Source organism: Centroberyx gerrardi, chromosome 4 (genome assembly GCF_048128805.1).
Source record: "Centroberyx gerrardi isolate f3 chromosome 4, fCenGer3.hap1.cur.20231027, whole genome shotgun sequence".
NCBI classification, from domain to species: Eukaryota; Metazoa; Chordata; class Actinopteri; order Beryciformes; family Berycidae; genus Centroberyx; species Centroberyx gerrardi.
This window is the reverse complement of record NC_136000.1, coordinates 31,827,594-31,848,529: the sequence shown is the minus strand read 5'-3', so window position 1 is coordinate 31,848,529 and position 20,936 is coordinate 31,827,594. Positions and strand designations below refer to the sequence as shown.

Here is a 20,936-nt window from a genome sequence, read left to right as displayed (position 1 = left end):
CTCTGTCAGAAGCGATGGCATTTGGCTCACATGGCCAAGCCAGTGTCCTCCAGTATACCCACTGGGGCATGCCGGGAGCACCAAGCGTACCGGCCCCTCCGCTAGGCTTGATGCCAGGCATACCAACCCTGCTCGGCTGCTAGTGAACATGAAACTCCCGTTGCTGCAAGGGAATCGGATACCTACCCCTAAGACATCACAAATTTATAGCCCTGGGGGTGAGTTTTCTATGTAATTTGCCTACAGAGGCCAACTGTTAATTGTTCTAATGCAATTAGAAGATTCTAGGATTCCAGATTTCAAAGCCCAGCTGCCAGTTTGGATAATTTGTGGGAATTGACAGCTGTAAATTCCTGTGATGTGAAGAAGAGCGAGAAGGCAGGAGATATGTGATTTCCCGTAAGTGTGAGAGGCAGTTAGACATGTCAGTCACACTGATGTGTCCAATTATAGCTTTAATATGGTGGCCATTGGTTATGCTGGTTGGCTGCAGTCCACACTTTTAAAGCAGTAAAGTAAGTCAGATTGTCCAAAGCTGTACAACTAAATCTATCAATCTATTTTCAACTGTCAGCAGCAGTTAATCCTTCACTACAGCCTTTTAGACTGCTAGGCACTGCAGCACTTCTTACTATCCTCTTTAGGCTTCACTAGCCCGATGTGAGCTACTGTAGCATGTGATGGAGACATTTTACTTTTCAATAATTTATAATTTAATTTACTTAATTCATGCCCATCTATATCTCTCTTGGGAGCACATAAATGCATATATCTTAATTTTAGCGGCAATGCCACTTGCTTCTGACCTGGTTTTGACACCACAAGTCCCAGTTAGACTAGTGTCATTAGTATTGGACAGGAGGGCATCATACATTTCTCCTAGTTGATTAGGAATGGGTTTGACAGCCTCAACCCTACTTTCCAATCGTGTCTCACTCAGAGGGTTCACTGTAAGTCCATGCCCCCCTTGTTGTATGTGGTCTTTAAGCAGTTCCCAGGAAGAGGCAGGGGCAGAAAAAAACTACTGGAAACCTCTTTTAGTGTTTCAAAACACTTGACCGCTTGGAGACAACATGATGCAACATCACTGACAATGTGTGTGCTGCATGGAACAAAGAATGCCCTCGGATTTATGTAACAAACTCTTCTGCACTCCGCTGTTTCCCTTTGAAATTAGAGCCATTATCAAGCATGTTCCCTATATAACTTGGGCCTTACTTGCCATTATTTATGCCATCATGATGATTGATTGTGCTGAAAATTTAATCACTTACTTCACTGTAGAGCGTTCATACCTCCAGGTTGCCGGGAGCGCTGCTGTCCCAACACACAAACAAAGGGCCAAGGGGGTAAACTCCAACAGATGAATCCAAAAAGCGATTAAAACACATCCTTTCAACACAATAACACTCACACTGCAGTACATATCTTTAAATAGCTGCAATTGAACAACTATCACAATTTTTCGGTTATAATAGTCCATTTGATACTTTTTGGTTATTTGTAACCTGTCATCCTGCCAAGTTGGAGATTTTGGCAGAGTCAAACAAATCTGATTCCAGTCCCTGCAACTTTAGCTAAGCATGATGGACTTGTCTGCGCTCGTTGCGGTAATTTCCCTTAGCCCTCTGGTGTGTATATCAGTTAAGAACACATGAAGAAATAGCTGAATATGAGCATCAGTCTGAGCATCTGCCTGACTGGTCATATGAGCATCAGGAAACGCTCCAGAGTTCAAATAACTCAGAACATGCGTAATGTGAATGTGCCCTTAATGAACCTGGGTTCAAGAATGAAGAAAGGTGATGTACATGATGAGGTGACTGGCGTATCCTGTATTTCTCACAGATTTGTTTTTCTCCCAGCTAAAGGGCAGAATATCACATCTACAGCCAGAAATAGCAGCACCTCTACTGTAGGGCTTCTGGTAGCTTGCTGGCTTTTTCCGTTCTGATGAACCAAACTGAACTGAGATGATCTGCAATAACCTTTGGAAAGGAACAATTATCCTTCTTAGTTACAAAAATAGCATGTATCCAAACGATTACTGAGCCCAGAGCTTATATTAACAATTGCCCCTGAAAAGGAGGCAAGACGGCAGAGTTTTTAAGAATCATTTTGTAAAAGAATATTTTTAATGGCCTTAAAGACATCAGCTAGTCAGTGTTGTCCACCTCTGATATGATGGCCGTTCCTCCTTGACCACAGCTACAGAAAAGCAGTCTGGAAAACCTGCACTGAAATGTTACTGTCTTTTTGTTGTTCATTTAATTGTTCTGTTGTTCTTCATTTAAAGGCAGTAATGTGTCCCAGAGCTGCTAATCCAAAAAGAACTTAAACATTAGTGTAGGTTTGAGTTTTAGTGTCCCATGATGGTCTAAACGCTGTTTCAGAGGCTTTTCCAACCTGACAAGAATAAAATTCTGGTGGGAAACACTGAGCACTTGAAAACATTTAAAGATCGGCTTATTGTCAGCTTCAATACAAAAACATCTGTATCGGTACATTCAAAAACTCCTATTGGTCGAAATACATAACTCGCTGAGCCCCATTGATGACAATGCAATCCAAGAACAATATGCTTCAAACTTTCTTCCACGGTGGTACTTGATTGGCTGTGATCAGTAAAATATGCTGATTTAAAACAGTAGTGCACTTGGATCTTAAAGGGTCTGTCTGTTCTTTCTGTCTGTGCATGAGTGTGTGTGTGTGTGTGTGTGTGCTTGTTCCTTGTCTAGGGAATACATTCATGTTTAATGCTGTTAGAACTCTACTCAGCTCTTCTCTGCAGAGTAGGGCCTTCCAAAAGGGAGCTGTGTGTGTGCGTGTGTGTGTGTGTGTGTGAAGGGGGTTGTAAGTGATGTTAAAAATGACTTGGAAATTACTTGATTACTTGAAGCCATTACAGAAAGCACCACATATATCCCTTTTAGTTAATCACGAGTTATGTGGATTTAATGTGGAGTGCTATGCTTTTACTGAGGCAAGTCAGGCAGATCGCTGTTATTTCTGCTGTTAAAGTAAGTCAAACATATCAAAATAATTCCCAATCCATTGCAGCAAAATCAATTTGTTCCTGCACCTTTATTGAAGGAAGTCAGGTCGTTTGACATGCTGTTAAATGAGGTTAATAATATAAAATCACTCCATTTCTACAGCCACTTTCTAGGCTGCATTGCTGTCAAAGCCAATTCACTGCTTCTGCGCCCTTGTTAATGAGAGTGGGTAATTGTTATAATGGTGTTAGAATAGGCTACTATAGAAATACAAAATCCTTTCATACAGGAGTTGCTGCAGAGAAATGTGTTTTTAAGCAGCAATGAAAACCCTTAAAACATTTCTGCTTTATTACATAGCACAAGGTGGGAAGTGACAGGAAAGCTATAGATATATATACTGTATATATACAGTATATATACAGTATATATATTAACTCAGCAAGGTTATATCTGTTTTGAAGTACATATCAGCAATGAAGCCAGTTTAGACTAGTTTAATTTTTAACATCTAACATCACATATCTGCATGTCTTCTTTGGGACAACACAGGTTTTGTGTTACTTTTTAACACAAAGATTATGTTCATAATATAGTGTCACAATGTACTGTAAGTAACACAAATGTGTGTTGTCCCTGAGAAGATAACAGAAGATGTGCTAGAAATGTCACATCCTTTTTAAGAGTGTAGTATCTCCCACCTTTAGTAAACACAGCATGACCCCTGGTTACCCCCAATGGCCCTGGAGGTCATGACCTCTTGTCACCCCTCATAGCCCCCGTTAGTGACACCCTGGTTTACTTGCTGCTAGTAACACTACCCTGGACAATGTGGCATCCTTGACCTCAGGATACACCACACACACACACACACACACACACACACACACACACACACACACACACACACACACACACGGGTCCTCCACTGTGGAAACCTGGTGAGTGTTCGCTAATTAAGAATCACTTTGCTGTGGATCGTCAGGGAGCTGACTGGTAATGAATTGATCCACTGGCTAGTTGATAGTACACCTATACTGTAGGCGCCTGATCAATACCACATCTCCAGTTTCCCAAAGCAGGACAATGAAGAACATGCAATTGTTCTTCTGTTCTTCAATTGTTGTGCAATTGATGTCATTAAAGAGTAACTAAACCCCAAACCCAAATCTGTGTAAAGCCTGACATCTGATGGTCAAAAGCATGCTACTGAAATCTTTGGTGCCAGGTGATCACCTGCCTCATGTATAAAAGACTGCGTAGATTTCATACTGAAAGATGGCATACTCACAAAACTTGAAAAGTACGTATGCACAGAAATTTTCAGATGTATAAAACTGTGTGCATGCCAGGTCCTGCGCACGTTTCCTTTATACATCCCAATCAATGTGAAATTGAACGCTCATGCATGAGCCTCTCACCCCGCCTTGTCTCCTCCCAGAATTAACTATGCAAATGACTATAAATAGGCCCCTCTTGTCACTTTCTTGTCAAAAACAATGGTGAATGTGCCTGTGTTCAGTGCTCCCCTCTCCAAATATTTCCAATGTGCTTTTACGCATGCAGTGTTTTTGTAAATAAAGGTAAAATTGCACAATTGAACTGATTCAAAGATTAAAAACAAAACCATATAATGTGACATGTCCAGTGTTCGCAGCGCTGCCGCTCCAAATATGGCAATGTGCTTTTCCATTTGTGACATTTTTTTTTTCTACACTACTTTTTTTTTAGTTTTATGCACGGGTGGCCTTTCCTTTCCTACCGTTCAGTCCCGCAGTCAGCGCACAGCTTCAGTGGTTTGTGTGAGCAGTACTACACACAAATCGTTTGGACATCACACAGTTGTTCCAGGACTTATTCCGAGTGCATCTGCCCACCCGACACTGCGTTTTCTTCCCAGGAGAGATGGATCTGTGCGCCTCGCCTCCTGTGCGCCATGGATCTCTGTGCGCCTCGGCAACTGTACAGTCCCCGACGTGCGTTAACATCTCCATGTCACATAAACAACGAAAACTGTCCAGTTTACTGGCGATCTTGGTTTTGGAATTGTGAGTAGGGCCTGATGTCATCTGTGGGAAATTAGTTTCACTAGGTTTTGGCCTTTCTAAACATTATCCACATAAATAACCAAACTATTATGGTGTATCAGCGGAAATAATTCTTGTTTTTCATAGACTACTTCATAGATACTTTGTAGTTTGGCGTCGCCAACTGACAAAGCCAGACAAATGTGCGTACGCATGGTCTAAAGTTTGCGGGACGGCCCGCACATTCTCACGTCAAGTTCATTTTTATACATCCTGACGTGTGCGTGAAAACCAGTGTACGCAACCTTTTTGTACGTGCGCAACGTTTATACATGAGGCCCCTGGTCACCACCTTTTGTACAAGGTGACATCACAGATAATAATAATAATAATAATAACCTTTATTTGTATAGCACCTTTCATACACAACATGCAGCTCAAAGTGCTTTACATCAATAAAAGGCAGATAAAAGACAGATTAAAAAGATAAAATTCATATAAAAGAACAAGCAAGATGCATTGCATTAAAAGAATCAAATCAAGTAAAATAGAAAGATAGAAGAACACAACAAATACTCCCACTTTTAGATGCACATTGTGAGTGAACCCATATGTTTTTCTTTAATTTACTTTTCCCCTGTCCTTCCTGATTCTACTCTTGATCCGATATTTACGTCAGATCTCACTGCCTCAGGCAGACGAGAATCATAGATTCTCCTCTTGGTCAAAAACCTCCCCATCTACAGATGGATGAGAATCCATCTGATTCTACTCTTGATCCGATATTTACGTCAGATCTCACTGCCTCAGGCAGACGAGAATCATAGATTCTCCTCTTGGTCAAAAACCTCACCATCCACAGATGGATGAGAATCATACAGGGTAAAGCTCTGTCCCCCCCACATATAGTGTTCACTTGTGCAAGTAAGCATTACCCGGACAAGACCAATGAAAATTTGTACTTGCCCGTGTCAGCTCTGTTGGGATCAGAAACAGTTAAAATGAAGGCTACTTAAAAGCTAAGCTGAAAAGATAAGTTTTTAGCAGTCGTTTGAAAATGCTTACAGAGCCCGCCTCTCTAATATTCTTTGGGAGGGTGTTCCACAGTTTAGGAGCATAGTTAAAAAAGGCTGCATCCCCAATCTTCTTTTGAGTGGGGTTTTGTACTTCTAACAAACCAGCAGTAGAAGACCTGAGGGCTCTTGATGGAATGTAGAACAGCAGGGATTCTGTAATGTAGGCCGGTCCTAAGCCATTGAGAGTTTTGTATACAAGTAAAAGAACTTTAAAATCAATTCTAAAGGACACTGGGAGCCAGTGCAATGTAGCTAGAACCGGAGTGATATGCTCTCACTTCCTTGTTTTTGTTAAAAGCCTAGCTGCAGAGTTTTGGATAAGCTGAAGCCTCTCAATAGACTTTTTTGGGAGGCCGGTAAAAAGGGCGTTGCAGTAGTCCAGTCTACTTGTAACAAACGCGTGAGTTAGCTTTTCAGCATCTTTCTGGGTTAGGAAGGGCCGCACCTTGGCAATATTTCTAAGATGAAAGAATGCTGTTCTGGTCACCTTGTTTATATGGGAATTAAAACTTAGATCAGAATCTAAGATAACACCCAGGCTTGTTACTTCTGATTTGATCGAGGGATTCAGGTTCCCAAGTCTTGTGGAGAGTTCTTCTCTTTTGGCTTTGGGGCCGACCAAAAGTATTTCTGTCTTATCTTCATTCAGTTTTAAGAAATTTGTGTTCATCCAATCATTGATAGCCAATAGACAAGTAGTGAGGGAGCTTAAGGCATCTGCATGATTTGGCTCTACAGAAATGTATAGTTGTGTATCATCAGCATAGCTATGGAAATTGACATTATGTTCTCTGATAATATCACCTAATGGAAGCATGTACAGTGAGAAAAGCAGGGGACCAAGACAGCTTCCTTGTGCAACACCAGAAGTTAGATCATGTTTCTCTGATACATGATCTCCAAGACAGATGAAAAATTTTCTCCCTGTAATGTAAGTTCTGAACCAGTTTAGGACACATTCAGAGAGACCAACCCTGTTCTCGAGACGATCTATGAGAATATTGTGGTCGATGGTGTCAAATGCTGCACTCAAGTCCAAAAGAACCAGAACTGACACCCTGTTGGCATTAGTGCTAAGTCGCAAATCATTGACTATTTTGGTGAGAGCAGTTTCTGTGCTGTGGTTGGCTCTGAAACCTGACTGAAACTTCTCCAGAATGTTGTTTTCATTTAAAAAGTTGTTAATTTGGTTAGAAACCACTTTTTCAAGTACCTTACTTAAAAAAGGAAGGTTTGATATGGGCCTGTAGTTACTTAGGACCCCACAGTCCAAATGTGATTTCTTCAACAGCGGTTTCACAACAGCGGTTTCACAACAGCGGTTTCAAAGGCATCAGGAAAAACCCCAGTCTCAAGTGATGTATTAATGATTTTCAGAGCAGAGTTTGAAACACTATTGAAAACCCTCTTAAAAAATGTAGTGGGGACAGGGTCAAGAGAGCAGGTGGAAGATTTACTCTCTATTACAATCTTATTAAGTTTTGCAGCAGAAATACTAGAAAATGCCCTCATGGATGTTTGACTTTTACAAGGTTGGTTATTGAAATTACCAGCACCTGAAGCGATACTAGCCCTGATAGTTGTGATTTTGTTTTTAAAAAAGTTAGCAAATTCCTCACATTTTGCATCAGAGGCTTGGCTTAAAATGTCAGAGACAGGGGCAGGATTCAGCAGTTGGTCAATGGTGGAAAACAGTATTCTAGGATCACTCCCGCTCTCTGTAATGATCTTTGAGATATGGACTTTTCTTGCAGCACGTACAGCATTGTTATATGCAGTTAAGGATTCTTTATAAATGCTATGATGGACCTCAAGTCCAGATTTTCTCCACTTCCTTTCTGCTGCTCTACATGTTCTCTTGAGCTCACGGACAGAGTTATTTATCCATGGTGATATTTTGCCACTTAACCTCTTTTTGACCTTGAGTGGAGCCACTTTGTTCAGTGTATTACTCAGATTGTTATTGAAAGCATCAACCATTTCATGTACTGAGCAGTTTAGATGACATGAGTCCAGTTCTCTTACAAGCTCTGAGAACTCAAGTTCTGCTGTTGCATCTAGGAACCGCTTTTGAGCAACAATTTCTTTCATGTTCCTGGTTACAATCAAATGAGCATCAAAGAACACACAGTAGTGGTCGGAAACAGAGACATTAGACACTGATACATTGTCAATCGTTACTCCTTTCGTCACGACCAGGTCGAGTGTGTTACCATGTTGGTGTGTAGCCTCAGTGACCTGTTGAGTTAGTTCTAAACTGTCCAGTAGGTTGATGAATTCCATAGCCTTCGAATCAGACATATTATTTATGTGAATGTTTAGATCACCATTCAAAATTATTCTACCATATCTGGTGATAATAAGTGATGCCAATTCAGAGAATTCTGGGAGAAAAAATGGTAGTTGCCTAGGTGGCCGATAGAGTGTTAAAATAAGTACTGGAGCTTCAGCCTTGAGGACAAAGGCCAGATATTCAAAAGACGAAAACTCTCCTAGGTCAACCTTTGTACAGTTAAACTGATCTGAGTAGATTGCGGCTATTCCACCCCCTCGTCTGCCCTGTCTAACTGACTGATAGAAGTTGTAATTTGGAGGACATGCTTCAATAAGTGTAGCATTGCTATTTTCATCTAACCAAGTTTCCGTTAAAAACATGAAATCAAGTTTAAAATTAACAATAAGATCATTAATTAAAAATGATTTGTTTGTTAGTGACCTAACATTTAGTAAAGCTAATTTTGAAGTTTTGACCGGGCCTGAACCCGAGTGATGAGGGACACATATCCAATTATCAAGTTGTTTCACACTTATCAAATTTGATAAGTTTGCAGCATGGAGAGGGTACGTCTTGCTTATTCTACTGCTAGTCAAAACAGGAATGGGGAAAGTTACAGGCACTGACGTAAAAACTCTTGGTGGTGGTTGTGATCCAGCAATACGTGTATTGGGTCCCAGCTTGATATGGGAAATGTCAATTTCAGTAGCATGCTTTTTACCATTAGATGTCAGGCTTTATACAGATTTGGGTTAGGGGTTTAGTTACTCTTTAAGTACCCCCCAAGTAAGTTTAAATAAAATGGGGACAAAAATTCGCAGCAAACATCTAGATGTTGAACAGATAGCTGCTACCTGCATCCTTTTGTGAAAGTGGGACCTAAATATCTTTCTGCTTTCAGCTTCCAAAGCTCTTTTAATGTGAATATTTACTGTGGTTTAATATTATATTGTGAATGTTTTGTGCTTGTTTGGCTGGATGTTGAACTTGGCCACCTTCTGCCATCTGTTGCCATCTGTGAAATGCTTGCTGGATAGCTTGAGTGGAAGCCACTATACTTTACTTTATAAAAAGACAAAGACAATTTCTCTTCAAGAACCTGAGCAGCTTCATCTGTTTTAGGCCATGGACAGGACACTTTCTGGAATGCACTGGACTTTTTTTTTGTTATTTTCGGAAAATGTCTAAGCCTTAGCCATGCTGCGCATTACGTCAATGCGAAAATAGCCCTTGAAGCAGGTACATATGGTAGAAAAACATATTTGATGTGGAAACCCGTGCGCACAGTTTAACAATCCGTACTCTTGATTTAGTAATCCATACCCTTGAATTAGTAATCCGTACTCTTGAATTAGTAATCCATTCCCTCAAATGAATAAATCTGTATCCTCAAATTAGTAATCCGTGCCCTCAAATTAATAATCAATGTGCTGGACAAGTCAGATGAACTGAGTGTGATATAGAAATGTGGCAAAGAGAAGGATAACGTCAAAGCGGGTAATTAAGACAACATTTTATTTGGAGCTTTTCTTTTCAGAACACCACAGTAGCCTATTAAGTCTCAATAGAGTTGCATATCATAACATCTATAGATGTAGGTCTATGCATTAACATGCTTTTTCTACAAGCAGGATTTATAGCGAGTATAGGTTTCATATTGTCACCAAATCGTACAGTAATGTGGGAATAAGAATAACGCACATCGGATTATAAATTTCGTGTGATCAATCAATTCCCTCTTTGACATTATCCTTCTCTTTGCCACATGGCTATATCACATTCAGCTCCACTGACCTATCCAGGACACTGATTATTAATTTGAGGGCACGGATTAGTAATTCTAGAGTACAGATTTTTAGACCTTGAGCATGGGTTTCCATCAATTATTTTTTTCTACCATGTGACTCATGCGGGACTTTGTACTATCTAGGCGGCAGGCTCTGAAATTAATGGGGGCTCAGGGCACAAATGCCCTTGAATGTTCATAAAATGCCCATGGGGGCAAGAAGATGGACTGGTTGGGGACAGAGAGTCTTCTGGAAGGCCTGCAGTTTCCAGCAGTGGGAAATAGTGGTACAAAAGTGTTTATTTGCCTATTTGCAATGCAAATGTTCAGTAAAACTGCCCATGAAAAGGACATAAATAAAAAATAAAAAAGTCAATTTCTTACCCTGCTAATCAGAGCTGTTGAACAAGGCAATAAATTGTCAGTACTATGTGCTCCCTTGAAGGACGTCATGCACCCACACCCTGTTTCAGACTGGGTTCCTCATCCTCTACTTCAAGAGCAAGCAGAGCTATTGCTAACTTTCTCTTGTCATTTTTATTTTCAACGATATCACGTTTGTTCCATCACGTTAGCTAGCTAATGAGATACGTTGCAAGTTGTTGTCAGAGTTTGTGTTGCATAGCAAAAAGAATGATGCAATGCTCCTTGCTCCCTTTGACTTCTTGCTCTCTCTGTTATGTGCAACGCTCACAGCTGAGCTTTGAGCAGGCGAAAAAAGCATCCTATAGCCTGGATTGACGAAAGTTTGTGAAATGAGCATGATGTCTTAAAATGCAAATAACGTACTTTGTGCATGAAAAGTGAGAGAAATAGAGAGACACGACAAGAAACAGGTGGTAATTCAATATTGAAATAGCACAGTGGAGTTACATTTATGTTCAACTCCGACAGTCCGAAAGTCTTAATTTTTAGCATACGTTTTTCTTGTTTAACCATGACCAAAACCTTACCCTAACCTTAACCAATTTGTTTTAGTTGCCTAAACCTATCCCAAACCTTAACCCTAATCTTAACCAGAGTTGTTTAATTGCTTACTTAACTAGCTAACTAGCTTACTTGCTAAACTAGCTAACATTTCCACCAGACGAACAGCTGAAAAATGACATGTCGTGCTATTGTCACATAATCCTTTTGTGGTGGAGGAACGTAATCTTCATATAATTCATAACACGTAGCCGACATTTCACAGTTCGTGCTCATTTCACAAAATTTTATGAGACTGTGTTCATAAATGAGAGGAAATGTTGATTTCTGTTTGAAATTTGGTTGCTGTGGTTAGGGTTAGGGTATGTGTGTGTGTGTGTGTGTGTGTGTGTGTGTGTAGGTATCGGTGTGTGTGTAGGGTGCGATAGCTGGCATTGATTTTGTAGCGGTGTCCTATGTCCTGTGTTAAGGCTTTTGTGTGTGCATTTCTGTGTTCACACTTGCGTTTGTGTGTGCATTTCTGTGTTCACACTTGCGTTTGTGTGTGTATGTGCGTGAGAGAGAGAACGAGTGACTGGGAGAGAGACTAACTGCTCCCTCTCTCTCTTTTTTTTCCCCCAGGGCAGCGATTGATGCCTTAGCTGCTCTGCTGTGCACAAGTAAGTTTTTCATGATCTTCATTCATCCACCAGCTGATGTTTTCCATGATACCAGAGATAGAATACATCTCTACACCACTCAAACACTTTCTCCAGGGACACACATTTTCTGTTTAGGGAAAAAGTCACCCTCAAACAGTTTAACACCATTAAAAAAGCTATTGGCAATGTACCTTGCATTTCTTTCAAACGCAGACGACGTCACGTCACTTTGAGATATTTCCAGCACAACTACAATGGAGTTTGATAGCAGAAAATGTTTCAGCTATCTAAAACATCAACGGTAACGTCAGTTTAGTGTCAGTCCCTCAGAATCAAAGGGCGAGGGCTTCTTTCTAGAGCCACCATCTTGCACCGATGTTCAAAAATCATACAGGGAGAAATCCATCATAGAAGAGGCAGCAGATACCAATTTCTCCACCCACAATAGCCTCAATACACCAGAATGCAATGCAGCCTCAAGACATGTTGGTTCTACCTCATTCGGAAGGTAGCTTCCTAGTTCTTTGATACCTAACTAGGAACCTTCCTAATAATTAAACTGCTTTTTCAAAACAGATTAAACGAAATGCTAAAAATATGCTGGTTAGCTTTGTATACTGTAAAAGTAAGCCATGTTGTTTTTATAGATACAGTGGATACTACGCGAATCAGTTTATTGACCATCAAACTAAGCCTTAAATATTGCTAAGCTAGCTAAGCTATGCCAGGACGCTCCGTCCGATCCCTTAAAGTAATTTCAGCGGCATTCCAAAAAACAACTGACTGTACTAAAATGATTCCCTATTGACAATTTTCATATAAAATGATGTGAAAATGTTAGATTTGTATTATTTTTTACTGTCATAAGTTTATGGGAATTACAGCTGCCATTTATTTAGCAGATATTACTGAAGTTTCATTCTTCTTCTTCATCTTCGCTGATGTTGCAAGGCATGGGATTTCCTACTCCACTTATATATATCTCTAACGTTATTGCTCTCTCCACCTATACAACCAATGGCTTCATGCAACTGCAAGTCCAGGCAACTTCTCTGTGGGTTGTCGAAAGTCATTGTGGGAAATGTAGGAAATCATTAAGTTGTAGAAGTAGATGAGGCAGGTGAGGGAAAATAGGTACAACAAAAAGGTAAATTACATCACTTAATCACAAAATAACTCTTGGAATGCATTGAACATCACAGATTGATGATCTCTAACAGTGGAAGGGTGGAATCTTTCTTTAAGCAATAATGCCGAGGCTGTGGCTTATGGAGCAACATTGTCACAAGAGTTGTTGGTCTGTAGCCCCAATGCGAAGCAGCAGCAACAAGTAATAATATATTGCACCATAATCCACCAAGGTGCAGCAAAGGGAAGGGTTTAATTAAATGTATATAATATTATACGTACATGTATTCTATACATCAACAGCTATGATACCCAAATAAAGGATAAAAAGAAATAAGAAAATAAAGAGAAAGGCATAAACAAGACCAGCTTACAAGATTGGTAATCAAAAAGCTAGTATCTGTGCCATTAGTCAGTGATTGGTTATCGTTCTGGTTGTGATGAAAGTGACCTGGAGGCCTTGAATGCCATAGAGGCTGGCGTGGTATCTGTTTAGGTCAAGTTGTTGGTCCGGAAGTCTATCTTCCTTGCATTCTGTTGGACTTCTTCTGCAGATTCCAACTGAATCTGCGCTCGATGGCTTGAGAGGCTGGTAGCCTCTGCTCTGACCGGTTAGTCTGCTTGGATCTTGAGGGACAAAGTGGGATGTTGACACTGAGTATGTTTACATGCACACCAATACCCCGATTACTGGGAGTAATCAGCTTAAGGCAATATTTAAATATTCACAAAGTAACGTGATTCCTCAAATAACTCGGCTTACATGGACTCATTTAATAATCGGTCTACCGCTCGTCACTCCACTGCACTGAGCCATGTTGTTTGCTTTGTAAATACAACATCCAGGTTACTGTGTCTGGTGACCTTTGACCTGCACAATTTGAAAAAGACAAATGAAACCTAAGGCATTTACCCAATAAATGTAAAGATTGAGCAGAAATCTAGGTGTGTTAACCAGGTTCTGCTTACTGATTATGACCTCACCCTGATTAAGATAATCAGATAAAGGCGTTTACATGACAGTTTCAATAGTCAGAGTATTGCCTTAATCAGGTTAAGATCAAATTATTACTGTGCATGTAACTGTACTCACTGTCTTTTCTATTGTTGCCTGAGGTGGAACCTATGCAAATTCACTTTCACACTTCTCCGATTTCCTTGGCCCAAATCAAAGAATGATTCTGTTAGAAACATAAAACATAAAAAATTGTACCTGTTTTATTAGTGAATTTCTCTGTACAGTTGATTACATTTACTAGTTTTCATTTCAGATTACTGTAAACATTACTCCCCAGCCCTATGTGTGTGTAGTTGTATGATGCCCTCTCCTGGCTAACCATGCTAATTAGTCCCTCTTAGGGCTGATATGTTAATTAAAATGCTAATGGTCTCTCATTAAAGGGGTGTAGATGGATTCACACTAGCAGACCCTCTTCCTCTGCTCACATTCAGCTGATTTCTCCAGAAAGAACCAGCAAATCCCCAACACTAACCAGCATTCTCTAACAGAAATGTTGTCAGATACTGTACAGTAGTAGATGATGATGATGCTGTCAATCAAAATTTGGGGTATTTATACTTGAGGTGTTTGAGTTATGATGGATTAAGAACATTTCAAAAAATTACAAAAAAAAAAGTTTTACTCCAGTGTTCACACACATTACAAAGGTAGATGAACAATTTTCCAGGATGCATGTTTAGCTGTCACATACAACTTAATACAGAGTTAAAAAAAATATCCTCAATCCAATAAGTCTAACAAAGTGATGTGGTGACAGGACACTGACCATATTTCCCATGTTGTTGTTGTGAACATTCTTTTCTTATTTATGATTATAATAATGCCCTGAAGTTTACAAATTTACAAGTCTGCTCAACCGTTATTTTCATTTAGTACTACAATAATACACACATGTTAACAAATTGCCCTGCCGTTTGGCGACCAGAGGCTGCAGTCTGAAGTATTGCTCTCATAAACATCTACAGCTTCTCTTCTCTTCTCTTCTCTTCTCTTCTCTTCTCTTCTCTTCTCTTCTCTTCTCTTCTCTTCTCTTAGGGCCACTATGAGCAATATGGAGTTTATTTTTATTAACATCTATGCTCCTAAGCTATGCTCCTCTTTTAAGACAGGAGTTGGCAGGCCTTAACCTGGGAGCAGCTAGTGCTGGGAGGGGACTAGAATTGTACCCTTGACTCCACCAAGGACAGGAGTCAGGTTGAATCCCATTTTGGTTCTGTGAGCATTTCAAGAGATATAGCGCTGGCTACTGATTTAGTAGATAAGTGGAGGCTTAAGCACCGTAACGACAACCACTTTACCTGGGTTAAACCATTACAGTAACCGGTTAGTCGAGGCTGAGTCTCATCAGTTTTTCTGACAATCACTTGGCTACTGCTCAAATGTCAATTTCACCAGAGCCTCGTCAGTCTGTATACTGGAAATTCAATGTAAAGCTCTCACAAGATGTCACCTTTTGCACCAGTTATGGAGAGTTTTGGGAAAGATGGAGGCAGAGGAGGGGGGAGTTTGAGTCTGTGAGTCAGTAGTGGGTTGCTGGAAAACTTCGGCCAACAATACACTGAATTCTCATCTGCACAGTCAAGGAGCGTGCTTGCATTCGATTAGAAAAGAACATAAGGGAGGTGGAAGTTGAGCTATTGGGCAGAGACAGCTTTGGACTATGGGAGGATTTGTCAGAGCTCCACAGCGATTTCTGCATCTTTCTCCATGAAAGGGCAAAGAGTGCACTAGAGTTACCACGCTGAGGGAAATGGACGCTCCCAACTCCTTTTTTCTATGGGCTGGAGAAAAGGTGTGTGAGGAAAAAGCAAATGGACTGTGATTTTTATCCACCCAAATGCATTGAGGCAGGGGAGCTACTGCTGAGCTGCCATCACACAGTTCTGGCCCTCCTGTTCAAAACATGAGAAATTTAAAGAACTGTAGGCCTGTGGCTCTGCTGTCTTTGGACTATAAGGCAGTTGCCAAGTGCCTCGCCAACAGACTAAATAAGTTTATTACACGGCTTTGTTGAATACTCGATTCTGATTGGTCAATTACGGCATTCTACGGTCTGTTATTTCTGAATAGCAGACCGCTGCTATGAATAACAGACCATTGCTATGGACGCAGTTCTGATCATAGACTCTGGAGGACCACGTCCAATCATATCAATCCGCAGAAAGAAGTCCGGTAAATTTAATGGTTAATTTAAATTTAATAACGTCAGCTCATTCGCGACACCCTGTGGCAAAAAAACGTTAGCTTTCCGTTACTCCATCAGAAAACACCATGGAAGATTTTTCTAATATTAATTTTAATATATTTGGAGAGCACGAAACTTTCGATTCATGGTTAATGGCTGAACTGTCCCCAGTAAAGAAAAAAAAAAGAGAACAAGAAAACAGCGCAGAAAAAGCAAGAGAGGTTAAAAGACACAAAGAGCTGGACGACAGAGAAATCGACAAAATTGAAGAAGACAGACATGAAATAAACACCCCAAGGAACACGGTATGGGCTATGGCAGTGATTAAAGACTGGTTAATCGAAAAGAAAATGTCAACAGACTTTGACAGTTACGGGACAGAAAACCTCAATCAGGTGCTGCGGTCATTTTATGCATCTGTTCAAAAGTCCAACGGTAAAACTTACTCGATTGCCAGTTACATAGCAATTAGGGCTGGGATATGTCGACACTTCTCAAAGTTTGACATAATGAATTGTGCTACCTTCAAATCCAGCAACGGGGTATTTAAATCTGTAATTAAAAACCTTCGCAAAAACGGGAAAGACGTCAGCCAGCACCACCCCCCCATCTCAGCTACAGAATTGCGGCTCCTCAGGTGTTCAGAGGTGCTGTCTCCGAACACAGCGAGTGGACTGGTCCGAAAAGTGTGGTTCGAGGTACAGCTGCATCTGGCAAGACGAGGCAGAGAGGGAAATCGAGACTTAACAAGAGACTCTTTTATTTTGAAACAGGATGAGAATGGCAATGAGTACATTTCTCTCGCCCACAACGCTGAGACCAAGAACCACAAAGATGCCAAAGATCCATGTAAAGAAAATTACAGGGGGTGCATCTTTGCTGAGCCTGACAATCCAAACTGCCCTGTTGCCAGTTTTAAAAAGTATTTATCCCTTTGACCTCCTGACGCTGAAGCTTTCTACCTTCACCCACTAAAAAAAGACCAACAGGTACTGAACAGACAAGCAGTGTGGTACTCTCGTGAGCCCATGGGGCACAATTTCCTTGGGCAAATGTTACCCCAAATCAGCCAGGCAGCCGGGCTTTCAAGGAGGTACACCACAGCTTGAGGAGCACAGCTGTCCAACTCCTCTCTCAGGCTGGTCTTGAGAGTAGGGAGATAATGTCTGTGACTGGGCACAGATGTGAGGGCAGCCTGAGGAGCTACTGGGCTCCAACCATTACAGATAGGGAAAAGTGGAGCAAGATCTTGTCCTCCAATCCAGGCAACGGCAGCAGATCTGGTGAGCGCCTCTCCTAGTTGCCTATCGCTACATACTAACTTAAGCGATAAGCGGTAGTGATAATAGGAATATTGTTACCAGTTGTAACATTAGTAACAATTGTGTTTCCAGGTGTGTCAACTGCAAAGCCCCGGCAAGAAAGAAACGTAGAGATGAATGAGGACAAAAACGTCAACATCAATATTCCCAAAGAAGTCCCATTCACCTTGTCTCACTTCACCATCAATGGAAATGTTCAGTTTATCGTAAATTATAACGCTAAGTAGGCTAATCTTAAGAAGGCTACAGAGTTTACGTTGCTATGGACGCAGTTCCAACCGTAGAATGTAACGGACTATTTTTTGTAGCGGAAGCAATAAAATCAATAAAATCATTTTTAAATCAATATTTTGTGTCAAATTATTGATTTCTTTAGTAAGTAGCCGTGTAATAAGCGGGATAATGTACAGCGAGCGGGTCATTATTGTGAAATAATAAACGAATAAAGTGAACCCCTTCAGGGTTCACTTTATTCGTGAACCCTGAAGGGGTTCGCCTCGGGGTCCTGCATCACCCTGTCGGAGTTTATTTTGCAATAATGACCCGCTCGCTGTACATTATCCCTTACATAATGGCTGTCTGATGCACCAAGACCTATGGTGTGCCTGGGTGCTCAATGCTGGACAATTTGTGTTTTAATGAGGGACATGTTAGACTTATCTGGACAATGCAGCCTGGACTTTGGGGCCATCTCCTTAGTTCAACAGAATGGTCCAGGGCCCATGGAAGTGGCTTCTGTCTGAAATGCCATATAGGGGAATGGTGCTAGTAGCCAACAATCTTATTAAATGGTTTCACTCTTATGTCACTGGACAAAAAATTGGACAACATGTCTCTAAACCAGTTGATGTTGATTATGGTGTGGCCCAAGGAAGCGTCTTAGGACCTCTGTTATTTTCACTGTACATGCTTCGACTAGGAACCATCATCCGGCAGCATGGTGTGAATTTTCACACCTATGCTGATGATACACAGTTGTATGTGTCTGTGAGGCCAGATGACCCTGATATCCTCACTAGTCTGGTTGACTGTGTCTCAGCCATTAACGAATGGATGAGTAACAACTTTTTAAAGCTAAACAAAGGGAAGACAGACATTCTTTTAGTTGGTCCTGAATCAAAAAGGGATTTTATTCAAGCCAAACTGTGAAACTGGCCATACAAACAAAAACAGAAGTGAAAAACCTGGGTGTTATTTTAGACTCAGATCTTAATTTTAAAGCTCATTTTAATTCCTTGACTAGAACTGCCTTTTTCCACTTGAGAAACATAGCCAAGATGAGACCCTTTTTAAGACAGCAGGATGCCGAAAAGCTTGTGCATGCTTTTGTTTCCAGCCGCCTTGATTACTGTAATGCTCTATATACTGGTCTCCCAAAGGCAGCAATTACTAGACTACAAACTATACAAAACGCTGCTGCCAGGGTCTTAACTAAGACCAAAAGAAGCGATCACATAACTCCTGTATTACGTGATCTGCACTAGCTACCCATATCTGTTAGAATAGATTTTAAAATACTTCTTGTAGTCTTTAAGGCACTAAATGGTTTAGCACCTTCTTATATTTCACACAGTTTATCGTTCTATCATGAGCCCTCAGGTCCTCAGATGCCTGTCTCTTAAACATTCCCAAGGTCAGCAAGAAAATTGGAGAGGCTGCTTTCTCCCACTATGCCCCGAAACTGTGGAATAGCTTACCTTTAGGTATTAAAGTGGCAGACTCACTCCATATTTTTAAACAAAAATTGAAACATACTTGTTTACCTTAGCTTACAAATAGTAATACTGTCTACTTTTGCTTTGCCAATTTTATTGTTTCTTCGATGTGATTTCTCTTTTTTTTCTTTCTTTTTTTTTTCTTTTTTTTCTCAATACATTGACTGGATACTATGCCACTTTTATCTGTTTTTTTTGCCATCCTGTAAAGCACTTTGAGCTACTGTGCTTGTATGAAAGGTGCTCTATAAATAAAATTCATTATCATTATCATTATAACAATCTGGTAGCTTCCTCCATGTGGCATAGGGTAGCTGAGGGCCTGGCGCCTGCTGAGGCTTACACGAGTTGGGGGTGTAGTGCTGGGCCATGGGTGTAGCAGGAGCTGATCTTCCACAACACACTCTTTCCACTGGAGTCTGCATGTACTGCCACATTAGGACCACGCCTCATGAGGGGAGGCATCACCCAACTGGACCATCTGCGGTCCATAGGGGAGGGGAGTGGAAAACCTCCCAAGAGCTTGCACACTGGGTTGACCTCCCTGAGGCTGTTGAAGGGGTTCTCCAGGGAAGCATTGTGGACTTTGCCGGACCCAGTGGACTTTGAGTTTCCACAAGGAGAAGGGGTTCCTGTGTTCACTGTAGTGCAGGGGTCTGCAAGAAACTGTGACGCTGCTGTCTTTTACCACTCTGAGCCTGGGGTAGGTCGGGCAGGCAGGCAGTAAACCCCTTTACGCAGCCTGTGTGAAGGTGAGGAATCTCAGGACCTTGCAGGACACCAGTGGTAAGGTTATTAGGAGAACAGAATACTGCAGGGTTCGGATAGAGGGTGCTGTACAAGCTACCCCTCCCAAAGGGGTCAGAGGATTTGCAGTGGAGGATAGCTCATGGGGCCTTGGCGACTAACAGGTATCTAGCATGGGTTGCACCAGGGACAGGGAATGAAAGTTGTTTCTGTAATGAAATTGAGATTGTACACGTGTTTCCTCAATGTCAATGTGTTTCAACTGTTCCGTCCTTATTAACTGTACTCTGTGATAAGTTGTGGGAGGTTTTTGCTTTTTAAATGTTCATTTTGGGACCTGTGTATACTGACCGTAGGAGATCTGTATGTGTTTTACTGAACTTTCTCTTTAGTCAGGCCAAGTTGGCCATATGGTTAACATGCAGAAAAAAGGTAAGGTACAGGAGTCACAGACCCTGTAATAATTTTAAGGGGATAGTCTGTGTGCGCCTTAGGGTGGAATATATTTACTATTCTCCTAGGAATGGTGTGATGGCTTCCAACAATGTTTGGGGCCTGGGAGGAGCTATTTGTACTGTTGGGGATATGGCACTGAATGTCTGTTGAAATCATTTTATACCTGTATTAGCTGGGGGTTTTCTTGCTGCTGCATGTCATGCTCTTTAGTGATGTATTTTACGGCAATTTATCTTTCTTCTCTCTTCTCTTCTCGTCTCTTCTCTTCTCGTCTCTTCTTCTCTTCTCTTCTCTTCTCTTCTCTCTCCTCTTCAAAAGTAACTAAATCTAGAGTTGTGAGTACACAATATACTAGGCAGACTTGCTGGCGACAGCGGTTCAACTGTTAATAAAAACAAATTACCAGCTGTACCAGGTAATTTGTTTTGTACTTACCTGATCATTCTATGGTCACAGCGATATTGTAAGGGCACCAAGATCCTAGCCTGTGACCTCCTTATTTTTGGTTGTTTGTTTTTTGGTGATCTAGGAATTGAAGCTTATTCTACTGCTGCACTCATTGGCCTAAAATGTACAATGTACAATGTAAAAATGTGTGGTTACGTGACACTAAGCTTAACTACTGATATATTGC

General features: G+C 41.0%; 1 protein-coding gene across 1 annotated transcript in view; it reads left to right on the top strand.

The window, feature by feature from the left end:
• Nucleotides 1-20,936, top strand: part of agbl1 (AGBL carboxypeptidase 1) — a 192,902-nt gene that overhangs the window by 46,395 nt on the left and 125,571 nt on the right. Inside the window, exon 7 of the mRNA XM_078283012.1 lies at nt 11,709-11,746. Coding sequence (XP_078139138.1) covers nt 11,709-11,746 — 38 coding nt within the window. The remainder of the gene's footprint in view (nt 1-11,708; nt 11,747-20,936) is intronic.